This window comes from Crocodylus siamensis, chromosome 2 (genome assembly GCF_052110815.1).
Source record: "Crocodylus siamensis isolate JL-2025a chromosome 2, ASM5211081v1, whole genome shotgun sequence".
Lineage (NCBI taxonomy): Eukaryota > Metazoa > Chordata > Crocodylia > Crocodylidae > Crocodylus > Crocodylus siamensis.
Genome location: NC_143396.1, coordinates 282,303,832 through 282,320,758, shown reverse-complemented (window position 1 = coordinate 282,320,758; position 16,927 = coordinate 282,303,832). Strand labels below are relative to the sequence as shown.

The 16,927-nt window shown below is 46.5% G+C and overlaps 1 protein-coding gene across 2 annotated transcripts in view; it reads left to right on the top strand.

Annotated features, from left to right (window-relative positions):
- RHOJ (ras homolog family member J) overlaps positions 1–16,927 on the top strand; it is a 92,983-nt gene that overhangs the window by 56,218 nt on the left and 19,838 nt on the right. Inside the window, exons 2-3 of one of the 2 annotated variants that reach the window (XM_090034226.1) lie at positions 4,380–4,438; positions 15,742–15,906. In XM_090034226.1, the coding sequence (XP_089890352.1) occupies positions 4,380–4,438; positions 15,742–15,906 (224 nt within the window). The remainder of the gene's footprint in view (positions 1–4,379; positions 4,439–15,741; positions 15,907–16,927) is intronic. The other variant, XM_090034227.1, reaches the window with a different exon arrangement.

Sequence of the window (16,927 nt, the reverse complement as noted above, 5' to 3'; positions counted from 1 at the left end):
TTAGCAATACAAATTTAAAGGGGAAAAAAATCACAATACTAATTACAGGGAACCATAGCACCCACAGATTGTTTTAATAAAAACGTGGAGCTCCCAGTAAATATTTAGGCAATATGTAGTAACATATGCCATACCAGAGACCCAGACTGTATGCACTTCTTCTGACAGCAAGAAGAGGAATACTGCCATCCTATTACATGGTCTAATGCAACCAGAGACTAAATCATAGAAGGGCTCAGTCATATTCTGCCCAAAAGCAACTTCTATGTTAAAGGATATATCTTGATGCTTAATTAATTGAGCCAGTAATCTAAAAGACCTCTGTTGACCAAAACTGTACATGCTGTGTAATCACCATGGTTTGGCCAGAATGGGTAGTGAATGAGAATGAACATTAGGTGATCCTTTGTTCATCTCAAACGTTTATGAATCTACGGGTCACGTTTGTGTGAATCAGCCTGCATCACATCTGATGCTTTGATGGCAATTCCATGCTGTGGTATGAAATCCTGGAGTCATTGGGGATGGTAGAAGCAACTGTGGTGCAAGAACAATACTTGTGTAAACTGCCAGGGGCCTGTTGGCCATTAACAGGGCTTGTAAATCTGCCAAAGCAGCTGCAGTCAAAAATATGTTCTGCTCACTATGGTCAATATACTATGCTATGACTTATCAGTCTATGAGAACAGACACACAGAATAGTCTCTCATAAGGCATATTGACCAGCTTGTACCAGATGCTATGAGTTCTTCACTGACCAAACTCTCCTCTGCTGAGTGAGCCTCATGGAAGCTCTTGTAGCAATACATCACGACCTAGACATCACGCGCCAAGAGCCAGAAGGCATCCCAGTTTTACTGACCTGCTAGTGATCTGGCAGCATCCGAGCCTGGGAGCAAAGCCAGAGTTCCAGGTACGGCAGGAGGCAGACAAGGTATGGCAGGATACCTGCACAGTCATTTCAACAGAGCTGTACCCAGAGAGGGAGGACTATAATACAGACTGGGAATGTGCACGATATATTCAGATCATGAGCAAACATTAAGGAAGCCTCAGCAAATAGTGATACAAGACTGTGGTTCAACTGGGGAGAAATTAAAGAAAGGAAGTGAGAGGGTCACTGCAGTGTAGTACATGGCTCTGCTACCAAATCAGTATGGACAGTCACTAGGATTGAAACAACAAAAACATTTGCCTTCCTGGGCAGGTTGTATGATTTTTTTTCAAGAGCCTTAAGGCACATGTCTATATTGCTTTCATGGCACACCCTCTGCTCACCCACTCTCAGCCCATATGTACCAAACCCAGAAACAACCTCCTCTCCCCCCACACCGCTTGCACAGGCGGCAAAAACTGAGATCTTGTGAACACTGCAGGGGGAGAGGAAGATGCCCTTAGGGACATATTGTTGCACCATTTCTGGGTTTGGCATGTGCAGAGTGGGACTGTGCTTCCCAGTGACATTTGGGAACACCGCAGAAATGGTACTAGACTAAAAGGTCTGAAGGCTTCTCTAAGTTAGGCAAGCACTGTGTCCTGGATCCAGAGGGCCCCAGCACTCCCCGCTCATAGACACGTTCCAGACCCAAGTCCATAGACATGCTCTAGGCCCAAATGTTCAACAGCGAGGTTACCCCGGGCTTGTCCCCAATGCCCAAGCTTGAGTCCTCAGTTTCCGGCATACTTGAAAGCAGTCACTAGGAAAGTCCGGAGCAGTCTGATGAGCATCTGGGCCTGAAGTGCATCAGTGGATTCGAGAGGGCAGAATATGAACAGGGCATGCTCACGCCTGACATGCACAGGACTAGTCACAGGCACTGCCTGGAGTAAGGACCATTTGTCAGTATAGCTACACTAAGATATTATACCAGCAAAGCATATGTAGTCCACACCCAGAGCATGGGCAAAACTGCTTTTTATTAGTATAACTTATTTCAGGCTCTACCTCCCCTCCCACCCAAGTCAAATGCAATATATGAGAAAAACAACCCTTCACATCTACAACAGGACACCAGCATGCTTCTGCTGGTCAGAGGGCTCCCCTCAGCCATCTATAACCAACAAAACAGGCCCAGCGAAACTCAGTAGGGCAGACCAGACCTGGTTGCAGTGACTTTCAATAGGAATTTGGATCCTCAGTAACTAAAGCATTTCTGGACAGTTTAGTTCCTGCCAATATGCATCAGATTCCTTTTCCACCCTGGCAACATTTCTATAGCTCATCATGCTAGAAATGTATTATGGAGCTGAAGAGAAAAATCATATGGCTCTGCAAACAATCAGCCGGCCAACTTACCTGCTTCCCTGCAAGATAATGGCTGGAGTGAGTCACACGAGGTCTGTGGTTTTTGTAGGGAAAAGCAATAAATAACATGGTGGAGCTGGCCTACAGCTGGTTTGTCTTCATAGTTTCATAGTTGTTAGGGGCTGGAAGGGACCTTGCAGACCATCGGGTCCAGCCCCCTGCACTTGGGCAGGGAAGACCGCTGCATTTCAGAGGCCATTTAAGCCTTAAATACACCACTGAACCCAAAAACATCACCTGCATCTGGCTAGCTCTGCTCAGACCATGTAAAACAGCCGGAAAACTGACCAGGGCTGGGGATTTCTCTTGCAGCGGGGATTCCTTGGTCCCATAAAGTCAATACAGACAGCTCTGCTCCTGCCCTCCCAACACAGGGACATTCAAAGGGGGGGCAGTGGCAGTGGAGGTACGGGCTGAAGTGCCCTCCACGCCCATGAACCAAGGCTGGCCCAGCAACCTCTGGGGACTTTTTCTAAAGGTTGAGGATGCTTTAAGTCACTGTGAGCCATACTCTCCACCAGCTGCCCCAAATGCAAGGGTGTAAAATGTCTCTAAGCCACTTCCTTCAATCCCCCACCTCCAGCACCTGTGGCAGGCACAGCTTAGCTGGAACTAAGGATCTGACTCTGACTGTTGCACGAGTGTGTTGCGCTTTCTTTTCAGCTGTGGGTCGGGTGGCCAGTTTTTACTCTGTTTATCCCTTATCCAAATGACTAGATAGTTGTGTGAGCTCTTACACCTGCTGAGTGATCAGCCTGTCCAGCTGCACCAGCAGAGTTGTTCCATGCAACAGGTTCTGCACAGACCTGTCCTCCCCGGAAGTGACCATTTGTTTCTGTAGTCACGCGGTGCTTTCCTCGACAAAAGACTTCTCCCATCAACTTGGCAGCCAAGGCCTTTAAATGTTTTCAAGCCCCATGCTTTCCCACCCCCTAACTCTTAACCTTTCCAATTCTCATTAATAGCTGGACAAAGTCAGCAAATACGCATCCAAGTCAGCCTTCCCCAGCTACATCTTTGCATTCGTCTGGGCCTTTTAACCTACGTGCTCCGAGACACAATAATATCCTATGTGCCCAGTGAATAATTTTAAGCTGTATTATTATGAGCAGTCTAATATGACTCTCCTGATACACATTTAGCATCATTTCCTATTGACTAATGTGGACTGGGGTTTGCTTTTTTTCCCAGTTCTCTCCCCTTCCATTAAACTTTAACGATTGGGGCATATTAAACAGATCACTAAACTCCACCAAAGCCACATACATTTTTAAGTAAAATTAGAGTGATTTGATCTCTGCAATCAATAAGGAATTTATCCAAAATCTATTGAATTCAATAAAAGTCTTTTTATTGATTTCGCCAGGCTTTGTATGAGGCCCAAAGTGGATTTGACTATTGGAGTATTTTGCTGAATTATAGCAATAATCAATCAATAAACCTTCCTTATTTCACTTGCTAAGAAAGCTGGTGAAAACGCTGCGCTACAGCTCCAAGTTACACAGGAACCACTAGCATTTAGAGCAGTGTCACAGCATCCACTCAAATGGCACAGCGCCTAACGGCAGTGCACAAAGGGAATGCACTGACGCTGATGCCTAGTGAATATTACTCGGTCCCAAATACATCGTTGTTTCATAGCACTGGAATGAAGATAGGAAAAAGGTTCTGAGCACAGCCTGCGCTGAGACTAGACATAACCCAAACAGACCCAGTGGGGAGGAAGGGTCCCCCTGCTAATGTCTCGCAGGTATCAGCTGGTGGTCTTAGAGACATTAGCACATATCCTTAGATCTCCGGATACCCAAACAGCCCCAGTGCTTGCAATTCGCATCTTGTCTAGCTGTTAAGAAACAAGAGCTCAGCTCAAACCATCTGCTTTTGCTGTGCCGTTACACTGCCTTCATTTGGGGAGGATTCTGTCGACGTACATTAGGATGCACATTGTAAGGCACACGCTAATCTGCCTTGCATAAGGAAGTATTGGCATGCAAGGATTAAAGCATGTGAAATCATAACCACTGGCTGGCACTTGCATCTTACAAATAACCTCTGTGTTGCCTCTCTCTTCCAGTAACTGTGACTGTCGGAGGAAAGCAGCACTTGCTGGGACTATATGATACCGCAGGACAGGTACATTATTTTTATTTTGAAAGCTTCTTTCCCTCGCTGATTTTTGTTATTGACTCTTCTTTACAAAAATTAAGGAGCAGAGCTATTTTGTGATGGCTGCACTGCTACTCCCCACCTTTTTTTCCCCCCATCAAACCATTTTCATCCAGGCTCATGAGACATGGATTGATTTTTTTTCCTTCCCAAAAAGAAAATTCAGCCTACATTATTCAATCTTTTATATCGCCAACCTTATTACAGCTGCAGAGCTCTGCTTAAAAAGGAATCAACATTTATGAACAGTTAACACACAATGGCAGCTGAGATCAAGCTGATAATTCTTACCCCAAGTACAGGACATCAATATATCCCATGCAACCACATGGTAACACTTGAAAACTATTGTCTTTTAAATATCAGCTGCTCTCAGTAAACTCCAACACACACCTTGCTTTGCAAAACCCGTTCTTACTATACAGTTTTCCACATCTACATCCAGCTAAAACTTACATGAGGATGCATTCAGCCTATTGTACTTTGTCTTAAACCTTTTCTTTTTAAGAAACCTTTTCTTAAGCAACCTGTTCTTAAGAAACATGTAACCACTCCATCTCCTGACTTCTCTGCTCCCTCCCCTAGACAAGTCACAAGATACCACCACTATTTCAGCACAACAATCATACACATGATTAATTTATACCAAGGGTGTCAAATAGACAGCCCACTGAGCCACATCATCTTGCTCTCAGTGCTGATCCTTTTACGGGGCCAGCCCAGGCCTCTCCTTCTTTTCCTCCACAACATACTGGATCCTGAACCATACAGTCCCAGACCAACCAGAGCATATGCTGGATCCAGCATGACAGGGAGCAGGAGCTCCATGAGTTCCCCGCGTACTGGATCTGGCACCCATGCTGCAGGTCATTCCTGAACTGGCTGGAGTAGACGCCATGTCCCAGACTGGCACTGGATCCAGTGTGTGGGGTGGGAACATGTCCATAGGCCTGTTTCTCCAGCCCATGGACTGGTTCTGGGCAACTCATCTGCCCTGCAGGGCCCTTTTAATTTACAAGACATTTTGTCCATCCTGAATTCATCCATCCAATTTGGTTTTCAATCACACCTGCAATTAAACAAGTGCAACTTTCTCATATAAACAAATCCTGAATCATTAACATTTCACTAACAATTTAGGAACATCTGTTCTTGACATTAACTTGCCCGAAATGACAGCATTGGACATGGGCCAATGTCACTGAAATGACTGGAAAAACTTCTACTGGTTTCAGTGACCGCTGGATCATGCCCTAGATTAGGTCACGCTTTTGGCTACAGCCAGGTGAGCACTGTCCACTGGAAAATGCATTTCCATTTGGGAATACAAAGGAACCATTTCATGTGGTTGGTACAATTATTTAAATATCAGCATACTTGATTTTGCTGAACTGGCTCATTGTTAATCAGTTCAACAAACCTTATACTACAGCTCCCTATTGACAGGTTGCCTTAGGGATGTTACAGTCTGGGTTCCAATTCTCTCCTATGAGCTTGGCTCCTGGAAGATTAAAGTCTTGGCCCATAACTCAATGGAGATTTCCTTCTGATCAAGTTTCATGGTGCATCTTAATCACACGGTTCGCAGTGCATGATGGAAGACACTGTTCAGCTCCTGGAGCTTGGCTGATGAAAGAGGATGGGGGCTCCCAGACTCCCATGAAGCAACACATCTCAAGGTTGTATGATGTTGAATGGGCTCAAAACAAAGTATGCTGTGCCAGTTTGGGAACCCAAAAAAGAAATATTTTAATTTCAAGAATGTTTCATTTTGACGTTTCTCAACTGCCATTCTTCAGGATCTCTGTTCCACCAACAAATGTCCGTATTTCAATGTTTTATCTTCTGGGAAATGAAAACAAAGGTCGAAACACTGGAATTTCCCTACCCGCATCAGTATGCTCTTCTAACCATGAATCCTTTGCATGGATGGCATCAGGGTATGCACTTCCCTAGCGGGTCCACCAAAATATTAATCTAGATTCAGGGCAAGACACAAGGTATATTAGGACCAGTTCTTACATGTCCTTACTACCGGCATAAAAAGGGTAGTACATGGAGCAGACACTACGGTAGACAGAAGACTCTTCTACAGCACGCACCAGAGAGCAGAGGAACTACGTACGACACAACAACAGGACCGTCACTGCAGGAAGTGCGGCACCCAGAAGCAGGCACTTGCAGGATTTTGTCCTCAGTGGCTTTGCTTTTGTCTTCTCTTTGTTTTGTCTAGTTTATTCCTGACGCACTGGCTGCTCCCATTTCTGGAGGAAGTTGCAATTATCTAGTGACGCCTATAGAAGGTACTTTTATCTAGGTTACGATTTTTTCTTTTTTCCTTTGGTTCCACAAATAAATCATCTGAAAGGCAACAATAAACAGAGCTAGTATGACATGAGCTACCACCATTAGGCATGACAGGATGTCCGAACACAGCATGACAAACCATGAAGCCCACTGCGCAGATATAGTCTCACTCTTGCACGTACCTAAAGGCAATGTAGGACCAGTGGTGGGGCAGGGGGCTAGAATTAAGTCACCCGACTTGTATTCCCAGCTCCACTAAGCTACTGTGCGACCATAGGTGGGTCCCTTCACTGTCATATGCTTCAATCTCCCCTTCCACTTTTTACCAGGCTGTTCTATTTATAATGTCAGGTCCTTGGGGCAATGATCAACTCCAACTGCGTGTGTATTGCCTCGCAATACAGAGGTCCCATGTTGCGGTCAGAGGCTCCAGGCGCTATCAAGAAGCAAATAATCAACAAAACAACAGATCGCATAATTGAATGCGTCATTCAAGAATGTACACGTAAAATCACTTAATGTACATGTCCAAACAATAATTTGCACAAACGTCGGCTTCTGGGTGCACACACGTATTGCACAATTCAGTAGCAGCATCGCAGGGCTGGGAAAACATCTGGCCAGCGTTTTATTCGTGGCTCCAGATTTGCCAGTTCTGTCATCGGATGAATGCCAAACCTCAACGTTATGTTGTATGGGCATATGGGTGTGTACGGGCAACTGCTCCACGTGTCATCTCTTTTGACAACACTTCCTTTCATTTGCTCTCCTGAGCCAAAATGAAAACACGAAGCTGTGACACTCACTGACAGAAACATTTCCCCCGCCACACACTCTGTGACAATCATTTTGCCCTCTCCAGCGATCTTGCTCACATTAGCCAAGGCATGCCTGCCTTCAAGTGACGCTCATCAACTATAACTGACTTGTCAGAATCATTTTCATTTTGAATTTCAGTCCAGAGGACACGGTCATTGAGTCAAGACGCTACGCAGCATGAATCACTTTGTGATTAATAGATCGTATCTTCGCAGCGTCTGGAAAGTTGATCTTTCCCACGTGCGCCAACGGTAATGACAGCTCCTACGGGTTTTTCCCCCTCCTCCTTGGATGGTGTGGCTTTCCAAAGGCATGGACATGAAGTCATTGCCAGAAATAATGCTTGGCATGACTGTGCAATAAAACATATGCTAATGAAATAACAATTGAAAAAATATATCCCCCTGCAGCATCACCCCAGGCAGCGGGAGGAAAGATCTGGCAGGGGGGCCTCACATCGTGGGCACTTAGTTTTCTGCATCAGTGGGACAAACAGTCCCAGAAAAAAAAATGTTCCCAGAGCCAGGCTCTGTAACAGCATGCTTTGAAGGCACGACACTGAAGGCAGAGATAGGGGACAGAGGGAAGGTAAAGGAAGCAGCAGCATGACAAAAACAACAAGCCCTGGAGGGCTTTCCGTTTCTGAGCATAACCAGCTGCACGATGAAAAGTGCATGAGCAGCAGTCACACTGTTTTCTGCAGCCTCCTCACCCTCAGCTTATGCCTAAGCAGAGCCCAGCAATACTCAAACTGGCTCTGCCCCTTTCTACCCAGGGCCAGCAAAAGTGCAGCCATAATTTCATAATTTCATAGTTAGTAGGGTCGGAAGGGACCCGAGCAGATCATCAAGTCCGACCCCCTGCCATGGCAGGAAAGAGTACTGGGGTCAAACGACCCCAGCAAGGTGTTCATCCAGCCTGTAGGTATGGTGCCGGTTCTTCCTCCCCAGGTGCAGCACCTTGCACTTGTCGGTGTTGAATCCCATCCCATTCTCATCCACCCACCCTTGTAACCTGTCTAGGTCTGATTGCAGCCTATTCCTCCCTTCTAGCATGCCCACATCCCCCCACATCTTAGTGTCGTCAGCAAATTTGAACAGGTGCTTTTTACCCCCTCATCCAAGTCACTGATGAAGATGTTGAACAGTGCGGGCCCGAGGACCGAGCCCTGGGGGACCCCACTGCCCACACCCCTCCAGGTCAAGAATGACCTGTCCACCACCACTCTCTGGGTGCACTACCATTTACTACCATCTCTCAGTGAACCATATTTTCATAGGTTTCATAGACATTAGTGCTGGAAGGGACCTCGCAAGATCATCGGGTCCAAGCCTCTGCCACAGGGGCAGGAAGTCTGCTGGGGTCAAATGATCCCAGCGACATAAACATCCAAGTGTGATATAAAGGTATCCAGAGTGCTTGCACCGCTTTCGAGGGGAGTCTATTCTACACTCTGGAGACGCGGACAGTAAAGAAATTTTTCCTTATGTCCAGTCTAAATCGGTCTTCCAGCAGTTTGTGACCATTAGACCTTGTCTTCCCTTGGGGAGTCCTGGTGAACAGACGTTCTCCCAGTTCCTAGTACACACCCCTAACATACTTATAGGCCATCACCAAGTCCCCCCCGAGCCTTTGCTTTTCCAGGCTGAAGAGTCCCATGCCGCTCAACTTTCTTCATAAGACTTGTTCTCTTGCCCTCTGATCATGCGCGTGGCTCTCCTCCAGACTCTCTCAAGCTTCTCCACATCCTTCCTAAAGTGCAGAGCCCAGAACTGGAGGCAGTAGTCTTGCTGCGGCCTCACCAAGGCCAAACACAGCGGGAGGATGACTTCCTGCGTCTTGCTTGAGATGCATCAATAGATACAAGCCAGGGTTTGGTTTGCTTTGCCAGCTGAGGCATTGCATTGGTGGCTCACGTTCTTCTTGTGGTCAGTCATGACCCCGAAGTCTCTTTCCGTCACGATGCTAGTACTGCTGAGCCTATAATTATAATGTGGATTTTTTTCCCCACCCCCGGAGGTGGAGTATCTTGCATTTCTCAGTGTTGAACATGATCAGGTTTTGATCTGCCCACCTTGCAAGCCTGTTGGGGTCAGCAAGGACACACTAACCCCCTTTAGCTACCATGCCAGGGACCAAAAGGGTGTCCCACACTCCATGGTGGTCAGACCAGAGACACATTATGAGATTCAGACTGTAAGCTAAGTGGTGTTTGGGACATTTGCTCCAGAATCAGCAGGTGACTCAATGTCTGAGCTCCACTGAAGTCAGGCCGCTGGCACACGCTTCATCACAAATCACTGCCAGGGAGATAGTATGTTCCAGCCCACCCACTCAGCCACATTGCACAGGCCCCGAGGGCTCTTCTAGGGGCCCTTTAATAGATATCAGAACACTTTACCAAGTAGGTCAGGTTCATAACTCCCATTTTACAGATGGGCAAATAAAGGCAGGGGGTTGAGAAGCAACTTGCCCAAAGTGACCCAGCAGATTTGGAATGGAAATAAAACGCTTTATCATCCAACAAGCTACGCTCTCAGAACATTGCTTCCCGTTTTTATTACAAGAGCCCTGTCAGAGACAAATGATTCATAAAACAGGTCAGGAGTCTGCAATCCCAAGGCAGGCTCATGAAGGGACATGGTGGTTGTACCCTCAAGGCCTAACAGCAAAGCTAAAGAGAGTGTTTGTTTGTCGGTGGAGGGAGGGTTCAGAAGCTGTTTCCTGTTTCACCATGGGGTCACAATGTGGGGAAGTATGAGATCCACTGTGTTACGTGGCCAATACGAGCCGACACTCATTTACAACCCTGAAATAAACACATTCTTACATGCCCTGTATTTGAAGACATAAACCAACTAGGACCTCTGACTACAGAGGGTTAGGGACTGCTGGACTGAATCAGACCCAGCTAGTCTAATATCCTGTCTGGCCCGAATGGCCAAGACCACATGCTTGAGAGGACCATGTAAGAACCTCAGTGATGTGGGATAATCTGCCTCCTATACTCAGTCCCACCCAGGTTTAGCAGCAACTGGCTAAAGCCCGGGTGCACAAGTTTGAGATCTCATTTAGAGATAGGAATGATAACAGCTCTGGATATTCCTGATATCCATATAAATATATAGGCCCTTTCTGAATCTTATTAAGCTCTTAGCCTCAATGGCTCCCTTTGAAGGCAAAACTAACCCCATGTGTAGGATACTCCATAATAGTTCATTGTGTCGTCTTATCCGGGAGCAGCTCTTAGAGTCGTAGGATCTGGGCAGGGCCGGAAGGAACCTCGTAAAGTCTAGTCCAGCCCCCTGCTCGAGGCAGGAACATCTGTGACTAAACCGTTCCAGGGAAGTGCCTCTTAGGGATGCTGTCAGAGACTGGAGGTGAACCTCATCTAGTCTGGCCATGCCTATGGTCCCCAGAGGGAACAGGCTAAGAAGGAAGCCCGAGATTAACTCTTCCCGTGATGTGCAAGCTTAGCTTCCACGCTCCTCACTGGCAGCCCACGCTGACATGCTGACAATGTGTATTGATCCTCAGATGTGGCGCATAGCTCTCCTCTCCCACTGCACTAATAGCCTATATCACGTCCTGTGCTGCTAACACAAAACGAGAACAGTCCTGATAAGGAATTTTCTGAGAGCTGCAAAGCAGCCGGCAAAAAAATTAAATGAACGCTTCTGAAAGTAGCTGTCGCCTACATACAAAAGGTTCGTGGCTTTTAGTGTGCTGTTAAAATTACAAGCTAAGTTTCCACCCTTCTAAACAGGCAAGTCCCCCATATTTTAAATAGATGTATTTAGCAATGTATTTGCAAGAGCCCATATGACAATGCAACGAGTGCCTGCCGCCACCTTGTGGGTTTACATGGGATCTGCTTTGTAACCACAAGACTAACCTGAAAGTATGAAGTGATTTGCCAGTGGCCAAGTGCCAGCCCATGTGCATTGCATGATAAATGCATTTAATCTTTGAAAAGGCATCAGCTTTGATGGTCTGGATCTAAGGGGCTTCATGGGGTAAAATAATATCATGCCATCGGGCAGCAGAAGGCCAGACTTCAAGTAGCCACATTACACCCCTCCAGTCCACCCAAAATTCAGCTTTCGGTGTTATCAAATTGTTCCATTAATCCAATTATGCAGCTCCATTGTGGACTCTTCACTGCATCTAATGGATGTGTCTTGTTATCTTCAAAGCCTTGCATGATGCACTCCTCCTTACCTTATCTCTTATCACTTCACCCTCTCTGCTCCCACATCAATACCAGTCTTGCTGTCTCATTTAGCTGATTCCACCAATCTCTTTATATTTTCTTCCACAATGTTTGCCACACCTCTTTCATGAGCCAGTATGCCAAACGGTTTTCTTCTCGTCATTCAAATACTTCTTCAAATCTATGCCTGCTACAACATCTACAAGGAGTTAATTAGAAGTGGTTAGCTGTGTTAGGCTCAAGTTAGACAGAAGGCAGAGCAGGGCGATACCTTATAGATAATTCATTCAGAGAAGCAGGAGGTTTCATAGGCCACCACCTACTTTGTCAGATGCTTTGAATCTGCACAAAATCGCATTTGGTAAAGTTGGCTGTAGCCTACAAAAGGTCAAGCCTCTCTTAACAAGTTAGTCTATAAGGATGCCTGAACACGAGCCAGGAGGCTGCTCTGACATGCTGTAATTACAGTGCCTCAGAGTAGGCTTGAATAATCAAGTCTGCTGACGTGTGATAATTACTGCACTCCAGCAGCCTTCACGTCTCATGTATCAGCATCCCTACGCTTCAAAATGACGGCAGGAGCACTTTAACTAAAGCTCATTCAACAAGCTCTGAAGACAGTCCCCCCGATGCCATTTTGAAGGGCGGTGACGCTGATACACAAGACACTCCAGGTGCTTTAATTAGAGTGGCTCTCGGAGCCCACCACCACTGCTCCCAGAGCACGTGTAAAAGCTCCCTAAGGTTCTGCTCTTCTGGGCCGACGAAATTAGCCAGTTATGCTGATTTGGAGAGGGAGAGAGGCTCAAAACTCTACCAAATTTCCCCAATTACACACTTGCATACATCCCCAAGGGGGAAACAACCTTGATGAATAATATCGGCAAAGTAGTCAGAGAGAAACTTGACCAACAGCACAAGAAGGTTTTTAAAGGAGGACATAGTCTAACTAGAGCTGGTTAGTATTGGCAAAACAAAATTCGGAAAGACATTGGGAAGAATCAAGAAATTGATAGAGGAGCCAAGGAAATTCCTTGCTGAGTAGCATGTCATACAGTCACAGTTAAACCCTACCAATACCAGGGCTTGGCCACATCAGCTGATGCAATGGTAAACCCAACTCATCCTTGTCTACATTGACCGTAGAGTCATGACTCATGCTGTACTTCAGGCATTGGCAACTTATGGCCTCACTGCCTGTATCTGGTCCACCGAGCCATTTTATCCAGCCCCCAGAGCCAAGCCCAGAGATTTCTCCAGCTTTTTAGCAGCAGTGGGCTTTGCCCATGTGGCACCACTCCTGCGGGGGAGAGTGGTGACTGCAGCTGAGGCGATAGCAGCAGAGGCCAGTTTGCAAGCAGCCCGCTCTCGGAGTGGGACCCCATTACAGCACCTGCTCTGCCCAAAACATTGCTGGCCTCTGCCCTGCTGAATCCCTGCAGCATCTCGTGGCCCTGCCGTAGCACAGCCTGAAATAAACCACTTTCAGCAGAGCTGGGCAAGTAATGTAGTTTTCAGGTCCACGGAACAACATAAAGATGAAAGAAAATAAATAAAATCAAATCATTTTGACCTGACCTGAAACAGTTGTGTCCACATTTTTCCATCTAAAGTGAAAAAAAAAAAATAATTAAAAAAATCAGTTTGGGACAAACAGGATGTTTCTTTCCATCAGAAGCAAAACATTGAGCTTCTCTTTGGGGGAGTCTCTTTTTTAAAAAGGTTAATTTGACCTAATCTTGTTATTTTGAAATGCACACAAAAATTATAACGTTTGCTTTTAAAAAATGTCGAACCACAGTGTATGCCTATGGAAAACGTTGCCCAGGTCTCTGAATAAGAATGAACTCTTTGCACTTGCTTATTCAAAGTAGGACAAGGATGAGGTCAGGGATGACCTAAAGCAATATGGTGCCCTGCATGCATCATTGTTGTAGGCCCCACCAATGCCCTGCCTGCATGGGTGGGAACACTGACCTTCCTCCATCTCCAGTTTATTTTGGCTCCCTTCCAAGAAAGCAGCAAGATGAGATTTGATCCCAGATTCCCCGACTACAGGATACAGGGGTCTCTCACACCCTCTTCCAGCTCCCACTACCCACAATCCAGGAGCTGAGAAACTTCTGCTAAAAAGAAAAAAAAGTTTCCTCCAAACCGGCAAAATGTTTTGGTTTCATCCATTTGATATTTTCTAACCAAAAAAAGGGGGTAGCCATCAGAAAATCCCCAACCTGATCTAATCTATCTCCTCATTGTACTACTCCAAACGCATTCATCCATTTCACATAGGTTGCAAAATCCCAGCAACTACTCCGTTTTCCTTCACTCATATCAAAACAGCTGACTAAGTGGTACATCTCTGCTTTGAGCTGACTGAAAGCACGCTGTTTGCACAGCTACCTGGGAAGAAGACATCTTCCCTCACAAGACAAAGGCCTGTGGAGACATTAAATCACCTTGAATCATAACTGGATTTGAGCTACTTAGCTGCTTTTAGGTTTCCATGATGAGAATTTCTGATCTTGATTGACAGGCTGCTAAATATACTGTGAGATGATGATGCAACTGTATAGCCCAAAGGCCTGTTTTTGTTGTTCAGGGTCATGTCTATAATATCAGCTAAGAAGAATACAGCCCATAATATGTACTGTATTGTAAAGCACATGACATATTGGTTCTCTAACAACAATAATTATCTGCAAGAGCAATGGCCATCAAATTCCTGGGATTATGGCCTATTGCCTAAAGGCTGAGGCCAGCAGGCACAGTCTAAGAGCTGCGTCTTATAGAAACGGCACTTTTCTTGTCTTGCTATTGCTGCTGGTGACAGCACTTGTTTATCATGTTATCACCCCACTGCCCATTGCCAGGAAAATAAAATACCAGCTCAGCCTTGCTCCTCAATACCCAGGTAGGAGAGGTTCACAGAGTGGAATTAAGACCTAATCAGTGGCCTTGGTACATGATCACCCTACAGCCCCTCTGCAGCTGCTCTTTCCCTGACATTTATCAGCCCCCACAGACACTGGGGCTAGGGACAGACATTACACGAACAGGTTTAGGTGATCAGAAACTGGTTTAAACCTGTAACAGAACAAATGTTCAGTGCACATAAACTGGTTTGAAAATGGCTCAAATAAATTTGAGATACACCTGGTTGAATGTAGTATCAGACTTAAATGATTTGGCTCAAACCAGTTTATGCAATGTCTGTCCCAGACTGCTTGCTGATTTAAGCTAAACCAGACTCCCCCGGTATCCTGACATGCTGTCTGGGCTGGGCTGGGCGGGGCTGTCTGCTCCATAGCAGAGCTGGCCCCTCTCTTTTGTTCCCTGGCTGGAGCTCCAGCAGAGACTGCAGACATCTGCCTGGCTTGTCCCTGCTCCCCCCCTACTCCTCTCCCCATCCCCTCTGCCTTGCACAGATACCGCTTGGCATTAGCTAGCAGACCACATGCTGGCTACGGTTCATTATGTGGCGAAGGCAGAATCAACAGGTAGCTGGTAATGTCCCTCTGTTGTTTTCTTAATGGGCTGATAAACACTGAGTTAGGGGTGATAAACACTGTGTTATCAATTCCCTGCTGGGTTAGTCAGAAGAAGAGGGAACCCCTCCCTACTCAGAGCATCCTGCTGGGACCTGGCCACGCCCCCTCAGCTCAGTACTGAGGAAGGGGAGGGAGGGCTGCTCTAGTGCCCCCCAGCTTCTAGCCTGAGCCACTGCAGGCATGTGCCAGCATTTCTGGGATGTCTCTGCTGTTACAAACTGATTCAGCCTGGCCAGGTTAGACTAACCTGCAAAGACGGTGTCAATTCAGGCTCAGGCTTTTTGAGCGTCTGTCCCTAGCCTGAGGGACAGTATTGGGCACTTCATGATGTGCTTGCAGAGATGCTACATGGTGATAATACACTTGATTTTGCTCTCTGACAGGAGGACTACAACCAACTGAGGCCTCTGTCCTACCCCCACACAGACGTATTCTTGATCTGCTTCTCAGTGGTGAACCCTGCCTCTTACCACAACGTCCAAGAAGAGTGGGTGCCTGAACTGAAAGACTGCATGCCTGATGTGCCTTATGTGCTCATAGGAACACAGGTAGCTGCTTACTATTCTGGGAAGTGTCCCAACCAACGCAAGGGGTCTTGAACTCACCACACAGTCAGCCCCATACCCCCTCAAAACCAGGAGAAATGTGCTAGGGCTCAGGCTTTCCTGCAGTGCCGAGTTCCCCTGAAAGCTTTGTTTTTCTGCACACACCCTGGGAGTGGGAGCCATGGGTGTTGGGGGAAACCTTGTACTTTTGTCTTGATGAAATCACTCAGTCACACCCGAACTATGGAGCCCGATACTGGGGGCTGAAGTTTGCATGAACTCAAACAAACCACGAGGCCTCACCAAATACTATGCAAGCAGAACTCCCCAAGCTTCACAGTCCTATGCTCACTACTAGAGAGCTCCTTAAATCACTGTGGTTAGGGGCAAAGCATTACGTTCACGTACATGTCTCTGGAAAAGGAGAGATATGTCATCCCTCAGTATTCAACCCTTTCTGCAAGTGACCCCTTGAATAAAGCCCTTTTTAGTGTCTATTACTTCTTCCAGAGCAGCAAGGCAGTCAAGGGTGCTTCCTTCACCCAGAAATTCAGTGCATAGGAACTGCCAGACTGAGGACCCAAGATCCATCTCCTCCAATGTCCCCTCCCTAACAGTGCCCAGCCCCCATTGTGTTGAAAAAGGCATGAAGTCCAGACTAAGGAGCTGTTGGACAATCTCTCCTCCACAGGAAGCTTCACCTGATTCTCTAATAGTTGCAGATCGCCTGAAGTCCCAAAGCCTGAAGTTTAATCTCTCTTCCAAAGAAAGCAGGTCTTTTCCTAAGCAGAAAGGACTAAGCTAGAAATCAGATCTGTTGTTATTATCTGGGATGCTCCTTCACACCCAAGCTAGGGGAGCTGGCACCGGTTCTGCCATGTCATTTTTATCCATATATGGGATCCCACCTACTCTGCTACTTTCACAGCACAGGTCAACAAAGACATGGAGAGCCCAGTCCCCCTAGGCACTGAGCACCCGCCTACAACGGCTAGAAGCCTTTTGACTGATGGTGATCCTGCCT